The 12,730-nt window shown below is 42.5% G+C and overlaps 1 protein-coding gene across 1 annotated transcript; it reads right to left on the bottom strand.

Moving 5' to 3' along the window:
* LOC134468417 (phosphomannomutase 1) lies at positions 1 to 12,526 on the bottom strand. Its single transcript, XM_063222340.1, has 8 exons — positions 12,170 to 12,526; positions 10,426 to 10,543; positions 8,456 to 8,532; positions 7,634 to 7,725; positions 7,100 to 7,199; positions 6,566 to 6,641; positions 3,216 to 3,331; positions 1 to 1,852 (listed from the first exon to the last, which is right to left on the bottom strand). The coding sequence occupies exons 1-8, from the start codon at positions 12,251 to 12,253 to the stop codon at positions 1,730 to 1,732; spliced, it is 786 nt and encodes a 261-aa protein (XP_063078410.1). The 5' UTR covers positions 12,254 to 12,526; the 3' UTR covers positions 1 to 1,729.
* Positions 12,527 to 12,730: the final 204 nt, after the last annotated feature.

Raw genomic sequence — 12,730 nt, 5'->3', positions numbered from 1 at the left:
TGCTTTATGGATTGAAGAGTCATTATTTATTTCAATGTTGCATGGAATAAATAGAATTGGATAACATGGCATTATACTAAATTACAATGTACATGTACCTGTATCCATGTTTTTGCAGCTGTTCACATCCACGTTTAGCAAAAGTAAAGAGGATAAAGACAAAGGCACAGCCATCAATGATTTCAAAACACTTTACTGTAATGAAATATTCACAAATGTTACTGCATATAATTAGTGCATGGTGTCAGAACAATGACACATACACACACGCACGCATACACAAACAAACTCTCATTCCCTCTCTCTCTCTCTCTCTCTCATTCTCTCTCTCTCCCACACACAGGCACTCACACAAATTAGTTTGGAGTGTTTACATGGATGCTGCATTGGCATTCCAACTGTTTCATTTGCCCAATGAGGCAAAAAAAAAATGCGTAGGTACGGAGAAATCATGCTTCCTGAATGGATGACTCTTGGTTACTATAATTCCTGCCATGCATTTGCAGAGAAACTCCCAACTGCATGTTAATCAGCAGAGTTTACATAACATGACATCACAACAGAAGAGTATCCTCTTTGGCTGTATAAAGAAGCACAAAGTCTCTGCCGCACAAACACACACATAACTAATAATTACTTCATTAACTGAACTTCAAATAAATAGCAAGTCATGTGGTGACTGGATACGGGGCACGTCAAAAAGATTCATGCCCAAATGATATGTGGGTTGTATTTACACCCAGTCTGTTTGTATCTCCCCTGCCTTTTAAACAGCCAGACTTCCTGTGGCTGCTCTAGCTGACGGTGGAGTATGATTCACTGGACAATGTCTGTCTTCTGGGAATGTTCAGAGGCCTTATAATAAAACACTATTGACAAGAACTATGCATCATCCCTCCTTCCCATCCCATCCCTTCCCTCCCTCCCTCTCTCTCTCTCTCTCTCTCTCTCTCTCTCTCTCTCTCTTCCATCCCTTTGACTCACTTGTTCCCTTTGTCTAAATATATACAGTATTACGTTGTGCACCCTTGAAATGATTCACGCTTTTCGTTTGCTACATTAACAATGTAAACGGATCGTCTGCACCACAGCATGGTCGCTGTGGTAAAGTGAGAGTGCAAAACAAGTCCCCACAACGATGCATTCACCACACTGATACTTTGACATCCACATCATCACACTGTCTGCGTGATGATTTCTGGACGGCCTTTGAAAATCTAACCATGACCTGGGAAATACAGTAATATTATCGAGCTTTAAGATTTTTTTCCTCATTTCAGAAACTTCTAATGTTTCAATGACTCATCACAAATCAGAGACTATAAGTATAGAACGATTGGGTTCATCCACTGTGGCCTTGTGTCAGTTGGGATTCTTGATAGCAAGCGACCAAAAGTGCCACAAAAATCTGGCAGTTGCAGCATCCAGGGAGTGCTGGAAAAATTGTTCTCTTGTTAAAGTTCCAGAACTCGGGAATGATTCCAAAATGATCTTCACCATCATCATCATTCACAATGACAATGAAAACATCAACAAACAACAAGAATAAAACTTTGGATTAAAAAAAAAATCAGTAGTGGTTGGTACACTTTGTGGAGATGATCACGATATCAGTCCCCAGTTTGACTCAAGAAGCACTTCTCAGCAGTGCATTTTCCAAACACAATTGGGAAAAAATAAGTCTTTTCTGAGAAGACATGGCTCTTCTTTTTCGTCCTCCTCTGGGCCATCATGATTCGTTGGGAGGTGCGTTGTAGAAGAGCTCTCGACAGAGCCTCGCCGTGTCCTCGGGGGAGTAGACGGTGAAACCGATGGTGCGCGGGTCTTCAAAGATCTCGTAGTCGTTTCCACCCTGAGGACAAACAGAACAGACTTGACAAGTCACTCACTGCACACAGCTGACGGCTGCAGCACTACAGCTAGCAAGTGGCGACACCAGGGCTTGACACTAACTTTTTCGCTTGCCTGCCATGTGGCTAGTGGTTTTCCTGAGCCACTAGCCATTCAGCTATTGGACTAGCCACATATTTGAAATGACGTTTTTTCTTTATCATGATGCTGTTCATCTAACCAAATAAGATGAGGTGTTAAAGCAATCAGATGAGTGCATATCTTTCTACATGGAAATAAATCAAACAAATAGAAACTGAGTAACTGAGCTTTTTCTTGAACTTAAATAGAAACAATTGATACACAAGGCGTAAAATGCAGAATATATGCTATTCTGATATGTCATACCATTGAATAAGCTACCTGCCAAATTGGCTAGTGGCACTATAATTGTTACAAGCCATAGCCAAGTTTTACCAGCATTTGGCAGGTGCCAGTGTCAAGCCCTGGGTGATACCTGATCTTTATATCATAACATACAGTGACACACAATACAAAAAAGACAATGTAGCCTCTTTGTGCATATGGCCCCGCCAGTGGGACTTTACACCCTTTACAGAAAAAACTCAACACAACAGTGCTAAGACATTGCAGAGAGCCGTAACCTCTTAGTACAGATAAGGTCGCAGGTGGGCCTATTCCCTATTTGCTGAAAATACTTTACTACATCATAGCAACATTGCTATGACATTAGCAAGAGCCTTAAGTAACAGATTGAGACATAGGCATTACAATTTTGGTGTCAGTAAGGTAATAACATAGGCTCTGCGCTCAGGGGTTAAGTATCAGATTAAGACTCGGTCATTACAATGTTCGTGACAGGAAGGTTACAACATAGGCTCTGCGCAAAGGGGTTACAGTACTACAGCTATACACAGCTATTTTAAATGACTAAGGAATACTGTGTTACATAACACAGCAGACACAGCACAGTTGCAGCAGTGCTGGAAGTTTGGACTCTGAAGAGCTGTTACCACAGGATATAGAAGTGTCCGGCAAGCAAACTCACATTACATAAACTCATCCTGCAGGAGCTGATTCTTGCTCTGCCGTGCATTATTTAGTAAGTGTTAATACAGCTTTGAAATAACTGTTAATATAATGTTTTACCTGCTGGCCTTTATGCCCCAAACTATGACATAAAGTATCTACTTGATAAACCCTTATATAGGCATACATGTTGCAGACATTGTGGAAAACAAACACACATTATCTCAACCCCCCCACGCACCCCACATCCACACAGAAATGTCCTTTTTTGGCCACAACTCTCCTGCCTTTGTGCAATGCTTTAATCTACCCCTGTTCCACAATCACTCACTCACCAGGTCTGTCTCGTTGCCAAAAAAGTAGATGGCATCCAGGCCCTCGTCCTCCAGAACCTGCAGACACAGCCGCTTGTCCCAGCCCTCAGGGAACACGTCGAAGCTGATAAGACCACCTGCAAGCACACACAGCCACAGCATGGGGGCGCTGTTTCATCAACTTCAACACGAGCTGACCTCACTTGTCTTGAACGAAGCAGCCGCAGCAGTTCAACAGTTTGCCACAACCACAAGCACCTTCATTCCTCGCTGTTGAATTACATAACATTCTAATTCACATGACATTGATCAAGAATACAGTTATTTTTTTAGTTATGCTTCATTATTATTATTTGTTGATTTTGTGTTTTAATTGTTATTTCTGGGCTTTCATTTCATCATGCATATTTAGTTCATGTTTGTACTGTACACATTTTAAAAAAAGGTTTGTAAGTAAGTGACGTGTTGGGACATGTATGTACGTATATCAGGTATGTGTCTTCTTACAGGAAAAGTCAGCCCAGCTGATGATTTTAGAGCACTGTACATTCTGGTAATTTTGTTTGACTCTTTTACATAGGGTACTCTGTAACTCAGAAGTAGAGTAGAGTAGAGTAATTTATTGATCCACGGGGGGAAATTAAGGTGTAAAGGTGTTGAGTGTATTATCTGACAACTTCTCTTGAATATTGTTGACATGAAAGCCCACCAGTGACTTCACATTCTTTAGAAGGAAGACAAAAAATAATGGCAAAATACCCAGCCCAGTCCACAGCAAAAAGAAAACCACACTGAAGCTGCTAACTAACTACCAAGTAAGCAAGCAAACAGACAAAAGAACAGGTGATTTGAGAATCCCCAGAAATAAATGACCTCTGGCCACCAACAGGTTTAAAATCGTCTCTGTTTTGCAACTGTTCAAACTATACCACAACTTAGAAAACAGATCGATTGTCCTGTTCTGCAGCAGGACAGACGCTGCAGCGACTTCTCCACTTGGCGAAGGCATTTGAGCAGAGTGGTGTGACTATCAGCCTGACAACACAGGCCTTTGATAAGCTCCATGGATGCTTTTGCACAAACAATGCACTCTCTTCGCAATGCCCAACACAGGGCAGCCTCAGTCTCCGGTAGGAAGTAAATCTATGTGCATTAGCAGTTGTGCAGAAACAACATGTGTGCATGTCATACAGCTACTGTTACTAGGGTCCCCACCTCTGACAAAAAAAACTGGACATTTCTACAATAATCATCATTTGTGTTTGTTAGCAATGGCTCCCGTAATTCAGTGTCCAGGAAAAACAATTTTTTTCCCCAAGGACAGACCGGGACAAAGAGGTTAAGAAGGGATAGGCGGCAATACTAACTACGACATCCTGCTGTTTGTTTTCATGCAGTCCTTGAGAGCCATCCACAATGACCACAATGACCAGTTGGAGTCACAAGTTGCAACACAGTTTCGTTTACCACAAAGTACAAGGCTGAGAGATTGAAGAGCAATTAAATCTGGTTAGGGTGGGACAGCGTTGTTTACTTCCATGAAGCCACCAGGGTCACCACCATGATTTAATTGCTGTCAATGGTCAATTTGCACGCTTCTTGGGAAGCATTGTTATACACGCCTCGCCCCTCCTCCTCTCTTCTCTTTACTCAACTACACTGCAGAAAGAAGGGCAAAAAAACAAAAGGAGCAAACTGCTTGACAAAGGCTGTAACTGATTGGCTGTTTGGAAGCCAATCAGATCGTCTCTGTACTTCACACGCCTCCTTGGCCCAGCCCTCTCCTTGCACGTGCTCCGACCACACCTCCTCCATCACAAAGCGCAAGGCGAAACGGCTAGGTCAATACGTGCAGCCCGGCATGTAATGCACACGCAGTCCTAGTATACAGCTTTGGGAAAAACATACCACTCTGCGGCATTCCACAAGCTGATATGAAGATGGAAAGGACAGGAGGTATAAAATGTGGTATCGATTCTGGCATCATGACAGCACACAGCACTGAAGTACACATCATAATAACACGCCGTGCTGTAAGGTTGATGATGTAAACACAGCATGGCATTACTTTTACAGCTTTGTGCATGCTTGTTGAACCATGTCATGCCTCTTTTCCACTGCTGGTTTTCTGGTAGGTTTACAGCTCTACACAGCACGACTCGGCCTCCACTTTTGCTGTTCAATTGAGCTGTGTCATGCCTATTCGAAAAGCAAAAAGTGGCGGCCGGGCCCGAGTCACACTTTGTCAGCAGTGGAAAAGAGGCATTGGTCGGAGTTTGGCAAATGTGACAATGACAGTCACCGCTGAGTTGATAAAAAAAGAAGAATATTAGTGGGCTATTTCTTGTTTTTCCCTCTCACCACTCTGCTGCATGTATCATTTGTATTATCTATGCCAAACAAAGTTGTTTATAAAGTACAAACCTTCTCTCAAGAAAATCACAGTTCTGCAATTGCTACCCTGACTGAAAACTGACTATGCAAACTGAAACCAGAAGCAGCATCAACTTGTCAACATGTCACTGCGTATCAGTCAACAGGGGCATCAGCGGTCATCGAATGTATTGGCCCATTACGTGGCTTCCTTATCATGAACAAACATTTCCTGCCCTACTGTTTACGTCTGACGGCTAATTGTGTCGTCACAGACACGAGATAAGGACACTCACTCCGGCAGGAAAAAACCACAGCATCCACCCCACTCCCACCGGGCTAATGTGTTGCTAGTCTCTATGGCGTACGTTTATAGATCATTAACTAAGCAAAACAAGTGTCTTCACATTGAGCAAACACCATGGCTCTCACGTACTCAAGAAAAACAAGCTTACTGCCTACTAGACAGACAGGTGAGAACAGCAGAGCAACGGCTGATGATGGCGTGTGTGTGAATGGCAATGATGAGTGATGTAACTGTCCCTAAGTGACACAGTGGGTAAGACATTCTAATAAAAGATTACTAACAGGCCTATAGCCTCACTCCTCCTCGTTGAGGAAACTGGACTGGCCCATTGGTTGAGGGGGAACAAAATAAAGTTATTGCAAGCAAGGTAGAGGTAAGCTTTGTTGGCGTCTTTGTGTTGATGGGCCTGTTCAGTCTTTACCGAAAAGACTCAACTACATCATAACAAAACTGCTATTACTGAGAGCCTTAAGTAACCGATTAAAACTTGGTTGTTACAATTTCGGTGATAATAATGTTATAAAACAGGCTCTACTCAAGGGGGGTAAAGTAGATGTGTGGTTGTGCTCAGAAGATGTGCCTAAACATGACCAGGCACTGAGTGTGAGCCAAACCACACTGGTGGTTCTTCTATTCTGAGAGAGAATTATTTCATCCATGGCTTTTCACATCATCAACTGAGCTTGCTCACCTCTGGTGAACCGTAGTCCTTTCCCGGCAAACTCCTGCTGAAGGGCCTGTACAAACTTCTCTCGAATCTTCTCCCTCTGTGCAGTAGGGAGTAAAATGGAAACAGCTTCAGTCAGTCAGATTTCTCGCACCCCAACATCCCTTTCATTTAATACTACGGCCCCTAGAGTATATTACACCCGAGATGCAGTCGAGAGTCTGCTAAGTGCTAAGTAGCCTCATAATATGCACTGTTCCACCCATGAAATGCAGTACTAGTCACAGAAAAGACTTAATTATCATAGCACTACACTAATAAGGTATTACACCGAATCTTTAGTTATATATTATGACTTGGTCATTGCCATTCTGGCAAATGTAGAGCAGGAAATTTGTCTTAAAAGTGTAATGGTTTTACTGTGATTGTTCCTGCGACACAACACATTCAGTTCAAATCAATGAGCCTGGGATATATTATTGTTTTTACCATGATTGATTTCCACTAAGGCCCCTGGGGGAAAATACTGTATCTGTGCAAAACATGATCGATTGTTACCTTGTCGATTTCTGAAAACTCGAGACGCTCCTCTGGAGTACAACTTCTTCCGATGGGTGAAATATTCAGCATTCCATTGCGGAATTCAATAAAAGTCCCCCTTTAAATACAACAAAAAATGTGGAAATGTCATGATTTTCTCTATAATGCCTCTGATGAGCACTTACTTCACAAACAGGGAGAGATATGTAAAGTTGCCTTACCTTACCTTACCTTAGAATATCATATTATCCAAATATTTATTTAATTTCTCAATATTTTACAGAATGCTATTGTCAACAGAAAATAAAGGATAGGTCCGCAACACAGATCAGTGCTGCCAAAAGTGTAGCGTCTTACTGCAGCTGGGGTCACCGGCGACCCTATTCACTTGCTGAAAATGCTTAACTATATCATAACAACGTTGCCATGACATTACAGGGAGCCATAGTGCTGTGCTAAGGGGTTAATGGCATGATGTGGGAGTGAAGAGACGGTGCACTGTACACACATTCTCTGTCTTTACTTTCTTTTTTAAATGTCTGCACCACCAACCTTTTCTTTGGAAGCTTGATGAGTCCCATGTAGCGGAGACAGAAATTGATGAGGTCCTGCAACAGCTCCTCTCCCAGCTGGTTCTGAATGGCCTGGAAGTGGAAGAGGGAGTAGAGAGAGAGAAGCAGCTTGAAATGGAGGCATAAAGCTGAGTAAACATCAGTAGGTTTAGTACTGGGGGGCAGGGAGAGTTAGTTACCACCAGCTGTGGCCCATTTGGCTAGGCCTAGGGACATTTCTTTAGACATGCAGACAGACTATGTCCTTATCTTGAAGTGATGATGTGACGTTAAAGTGCTTGTGTGTGTGTGTGTGTGTGTGTGTGTGTGTGTGTGTGTGTGTGTGTGTGTGTGTGTGTGTGTGTGTGTGTGTGTGTGTGTGTGTGTGTGTGTGTGTGTGTGTGTGTGTGAGAGAGAGAGAGATAATGTGCTATATATGTTTTGATTGATTGATTGATTGATTGAGTGTGTGTGTGTGTGTGTGTGTGTGTGTGTGTGTGTGTGTGTGTGTGTGTGTGTGTGTGTGTGTGTGTGTGTGCACGTGTGCGTGTGTGTGTGCTTGTACGTGTGCTTGTGAGTGTTATGCCAGGGCCATTAAGCTATTTTAGTTCACTGAGATGAGTTGGTCAAACTTGGCAAACTTGGCACGGATGGCTGTTACTCATAGACCTGAATAACCTTTGCCAAGCTGTGTACGGTCGGCTTCATTGAGGGAACACATTCGGGCGACCTTTCACCCAGTAACAGGATACGGGAGGCATGGTACAGACACACAGTACTGTACAGCATCACACCTAACTTTACTGACTGGTCATTGAATTACCTGTTTGGAGAGGAGCTTGCCGTCTTTGTATTGCACTGTCCCGTTCTCAGCAAACACGTAGTCGTACTTGTGGATTACTGCAAGACAAGAAAAAGAAAAAGGTCACAGTTTGTGAAAGTGAAACAAACATGTCATCAAATGTATGGATTCCTCCTGCAAGGAAGGTCACAGATTGTAAATGTGGAAAAAAACATGCAATCAAATGTATGGATTCCTGCAAGATCAAATATAAAAGGTCACAGATTGTGAAAGTGAAGCAAACAAGTAATCAAATGTATAGATTCTTGCAAGATAAAATAATAATAGATCACAAATTATAAAAGTGAGACAAACATATATGGATTATTGCATGGTGGAATAATCACTGCATGTCAGAATGAAACTTTGAGCCTCATCAGGCTTAACCCCTTAGCGCTGCGCAGAGCCTATGTTATAACCTTACTGTCACCAAAATTGTAATGGATATGTCTTAATATGTTACTTAAGGCTCCCAGTACTGTCATAGCAATGTTATTATGATGTAGATGAGTATTGTCAGCAAATAGTGAATAGGAACGCCGGCGACCCCATCTGCAGTCAGAGGCTACGCAGGGAAGCTTGACATAGACTTTTCCCCCTAGCTAGTGGTTTTCCTGAGTTACTAGCCATTTAGCCTTTCTACTGGACACGGCACTGCAGAGTGTCTGTCAGAGTGAAACTTCAGACCTTATCTGACCTAAGACTTTGACCGCTTCACCAGACCCAGAAATAACCTCCCTCACTTCGGGGACAGATCATTCTTGGACACGGTGACTGTTGGATTACATCAGGGTAGATTAGTCCAAGTGTAATAACACCTCCCTGACCCAGAATCCCTGTGAAGAAGACTCTCTCCTCTCTTCGCCTAGGTTTGCTAAGGATGACATGAGATACACAGTATAAAGACGGGATGTCAATATTTCAGAGTACCGTATTTCAGATGAACTCAAATGACTAACAGTGGAGTCCCAAGACAATCTAGAATTCTGCAGGTGGAAAGTGTGGTTTCATCTCTATAGCTCTGGATATGTACACACTATTAAGTGCAATTAACGCTGATTGACCAGAGTAAAATTAACACTATTTATGAGCGGGACCAAATGTTATCTGAAATGGAGTTTATTTTCGCTCTATTAAACTACTAAACACTGGTATTTCTACTGTGTAAGTGTTTGCATTCAAAATGGCCATCAGCGACAGCCAGTCCTGTCTCCACTGCCTGTTCCGCTGCATTCCACAGGTCTTTGTTGACTTGGTCAGACATGCTCCGCTTGTCTTTTCAAGGTCACTAGGTCACTAGCTCACACGACAGACGTGTGTTGGGGAATGCAGCAGGTACCTCAGAAAAGTTGTCCCATCAGCAAGTGATCTCAGTCAACGTGCCTCTGGGGCCAACAGACGTAAATAGACAACGCATGTTACCAGTCAGCAGAAGGTGCAGAGCTGGAGTCTGGTGGTTGTTAGCCATTTTGGCTGTCAAGTAAAGTTGTTATTGTGTCAAATGGCCCTTTTTTCCCTCTCAATCAGTGTGCAAACACTGAGGCTGGACCTGAGGCCACGCCTGTACCAAAATGTCTCCATTTCTGATATGACTTGCATTCTCCTGTAATGTATGCACTTTATTGCAAGACGAGGTTTATGAAGAGGCAATGTTATAAACTCATTGTCACCAAAATAGTAATCCTCATGTCTTCATCTGCAAGACTCTTGGCAGTATCATATCAATGTTGTTATGATGTAGTGAAGCTCTTTCAGCAAACTGTGAACAGGACTGCCGGCGATCCCATATGCATCAAAGGGCTACAGATTATGTAGTAACACCATTCTACGCCTCAAAGTTTCCTTGTGACCATGCAACAGGTGAAATATTGAAACCAATGGACTTATGGAAGTCGGCCTGGTGAGGGGAAGGACAGTGAATGCAGTTGAATGTAGAGACATGACACACGCACCTTCATCTCCGTCTCCCAGCTGCTCAGCAATCTTGCAGTAGTCTGACCCTCCCACCACGCCAATCTTCACCTTTTTCCGCAGAGACTGGAAAAAGTCATCCAGTTGCGGGTCGATCTTCTGCATGATGAAAACAAACAATGAAGATTAGAGTAGCAGAGTAGAATTCCTCTTAATCCTGAAGGAAATTGAGGTGCCTAGCATCCAACAAAAGCTTTTTGGAGCTTATTGGCAGTGTGCAGACCTACTGTGTGATACTTTTATCTGGCACCTGCAAAAAGTGTTTTTGGATGTGCTAACCTACCCAAAAAACTACCAGCTCAGGCATATTGCACACAGCTCTATACATGCAGACATTAACCACATGTAACACATTATAAACAATTTAAAAAAGCATAATGAATGGGATAATTGTAGGCCTAAGTTATTATCGGTCCTCAAACAAATTTCTTGCGTCATTGTGGTATAACCAGATAATAGCCTAAATGACACAAATCATAGCGCATGATTTATAATGACCCAGGGACATTGTTTCCTCCCTATAGGAACTGTGTTTTGCTTCCTGCGGACTGTTACTTAATTGTCACAAGTCCAATATGTCTCACTTCCGAATCTCCAGTCTAGTAATTTAATTATATCCGGACTTATGCAACTGCCTCTGGAAGTCTACGTTGAACACACCTGATGACTGATAAGCTACACTTTAAATTGCAGGTAACCTTTTGCAACACGTGGCTAGCTGCAGGGTGATTTGAGTTCGGAGAGATTTGACATTGGCAGTTTCATCTTGGTAATGATTCATACTTATTGGGAAACTCGGGTTCAAACGCAATTACTCTGCGACGTGTGGCTTTCAAGTAATCAAGGATAAGTTTGCGCAAACGTGAAATGGATTGAAAGGTGCAACAAGGAGCATGGCCACATGCATGTAGGCTTGTATTCACATAAAAGTATGATTAAATGTCACACGCCCCCTGCAATGTTCCTCCTTTCTGGAGTTCAGTGGAACTTAAGCAGTCGTTAACACATTATTTGGGTAGCCTACTTGCCTTTCAGCAAAAAGACACTCCAAGGGTGTGTCCAGACATGCTAAACTTTAGAAAACTGTAGACTACAAGGAAAGGCAATTTCAACTGCATTTGTAGACCCCAGCCCTCGCCAACCCAAGAGAACACCACGTTCTGGGTAATATTTGTAGCACAACAGCGATGTAGCCTACAAAAGATACACAACTAAGCAAAAACGTGCGTTTAAAATAACAACTCGCCAGAGTGCGTCAACCTATACAGCCTATACAACCATGCATTTAAGATTAAAATTGACACTGAGGTAAAGAACCAGCGTAAATAAATAAATAAATGTATGTGCCTGGCGAACAAATAAATAAATAATTGGGCATTAAGTAACAGTGGAGATATCAGAGGGAAATGCATGAAACGCGTCTTTTTGCGCATTTGGCGTGTGTTGTAACAGTTTGTTTTCGGCGTAGTTCTATAGTTATTAGACAACAGTCAGGTCAGTGTAAGAATTAAGACTATCAAGTAGTCAGGGCATCATCCTTGAAATAGTAGCCTATAGCTGTATGGCATTACGTAATATGGAAACATGTCATGCCAGCGACAATGCAACATTTACCAAAGCCTTGGACGCTATCCCACGCCTCGATGCAATATAGCAAACATAAAGTCTAGCACAAATTAAAAGGCAGTGAATTTGACTTGGTTGTAAATTGTCACTCAGACTGACCTGTCTTGCCGGTGTCAGTGTGCCATCCACATCAAATAGACACAAGATGTTCCTGTTCGTAGTAAAGCAATTCATTCCGTCCATTTTCAGGATTCCTGCTAGACTGATTTCACTCAGTTAAATAACGGCAAAATGTTGGATACGCCAAATAAAACAGAAAACAAATAAGTTAAACTGTATCTGACAAAACCTCGTATGCTATTCTCGATTGGCAAAATCCGTGCGTAACGTTAATCTCGAAATTATGACAACCAAGTCATTTAATTCCTATCTCCTTGTTTAAAATCTTGATGCGATGAAACATTAGATAGATCCAATGCCGGTTTTGTAGTGCTGAACTGCGTCCATTCACATTCTTTCGGCAAATGGGGCATTGCATGCAGGATGTCTTGCACTGCCGTCACAAGATGAAGGGAAACGACATCCAATCAAAAACGTTGTAGGGGATCACATGGACAAATGGGCTGTGTGAAATTTCGATTTCAACATCACTGAAGCCTTCATGTCACAACTAGAGTAGGCCCTAGTAGGCAGCATCCTGAGGACTGTGAAGGGGTAGCC

The sequence above is a fragment of the Engraulis encrasicolus genome, chromosome 2 (assembly GCF_034702125.1).
Source record: "Engraulis encrasicolus isolate BLACKSEA-1 chromosome 2, IST_EnEncr_1.0, whole genome shotgun sequence".
NCBI classification, from domain to species: Eukaryota; Metazoa; Chordata; class Actinopteri; order Clupeiformes; family Engraulidae; genus Engraulis; species Engraulis encrasicolus.
Note: the sequence above shows the minus strand (reverse complement) of the source record. Positions and strands in the feature narration are given on the sequence as shown.

Coding starts and splice junctions, on each gene's coding strand:
- LOC134468417 (XM_063222340.1), bottom strand. CDS start 12,253: ATGGACGGAATGAATTGCTTTACTACGAACAGGAACATCTTGTGTCTA. Junction 7,726..8,455: donor GCAAGCTCCTCTCCAAACAG/GTAATTCAATGA, acceptor TTCCACTTCCAG/GCCATTCAGAACCAGCTGGG. Junction 1,853..3,215: donor TTGGCAACGAGACAGACCTG/GTGAGTGAGTGA, acceptor GTTTGTCCTCAG/GGTGGAAACGACTACGAGAT.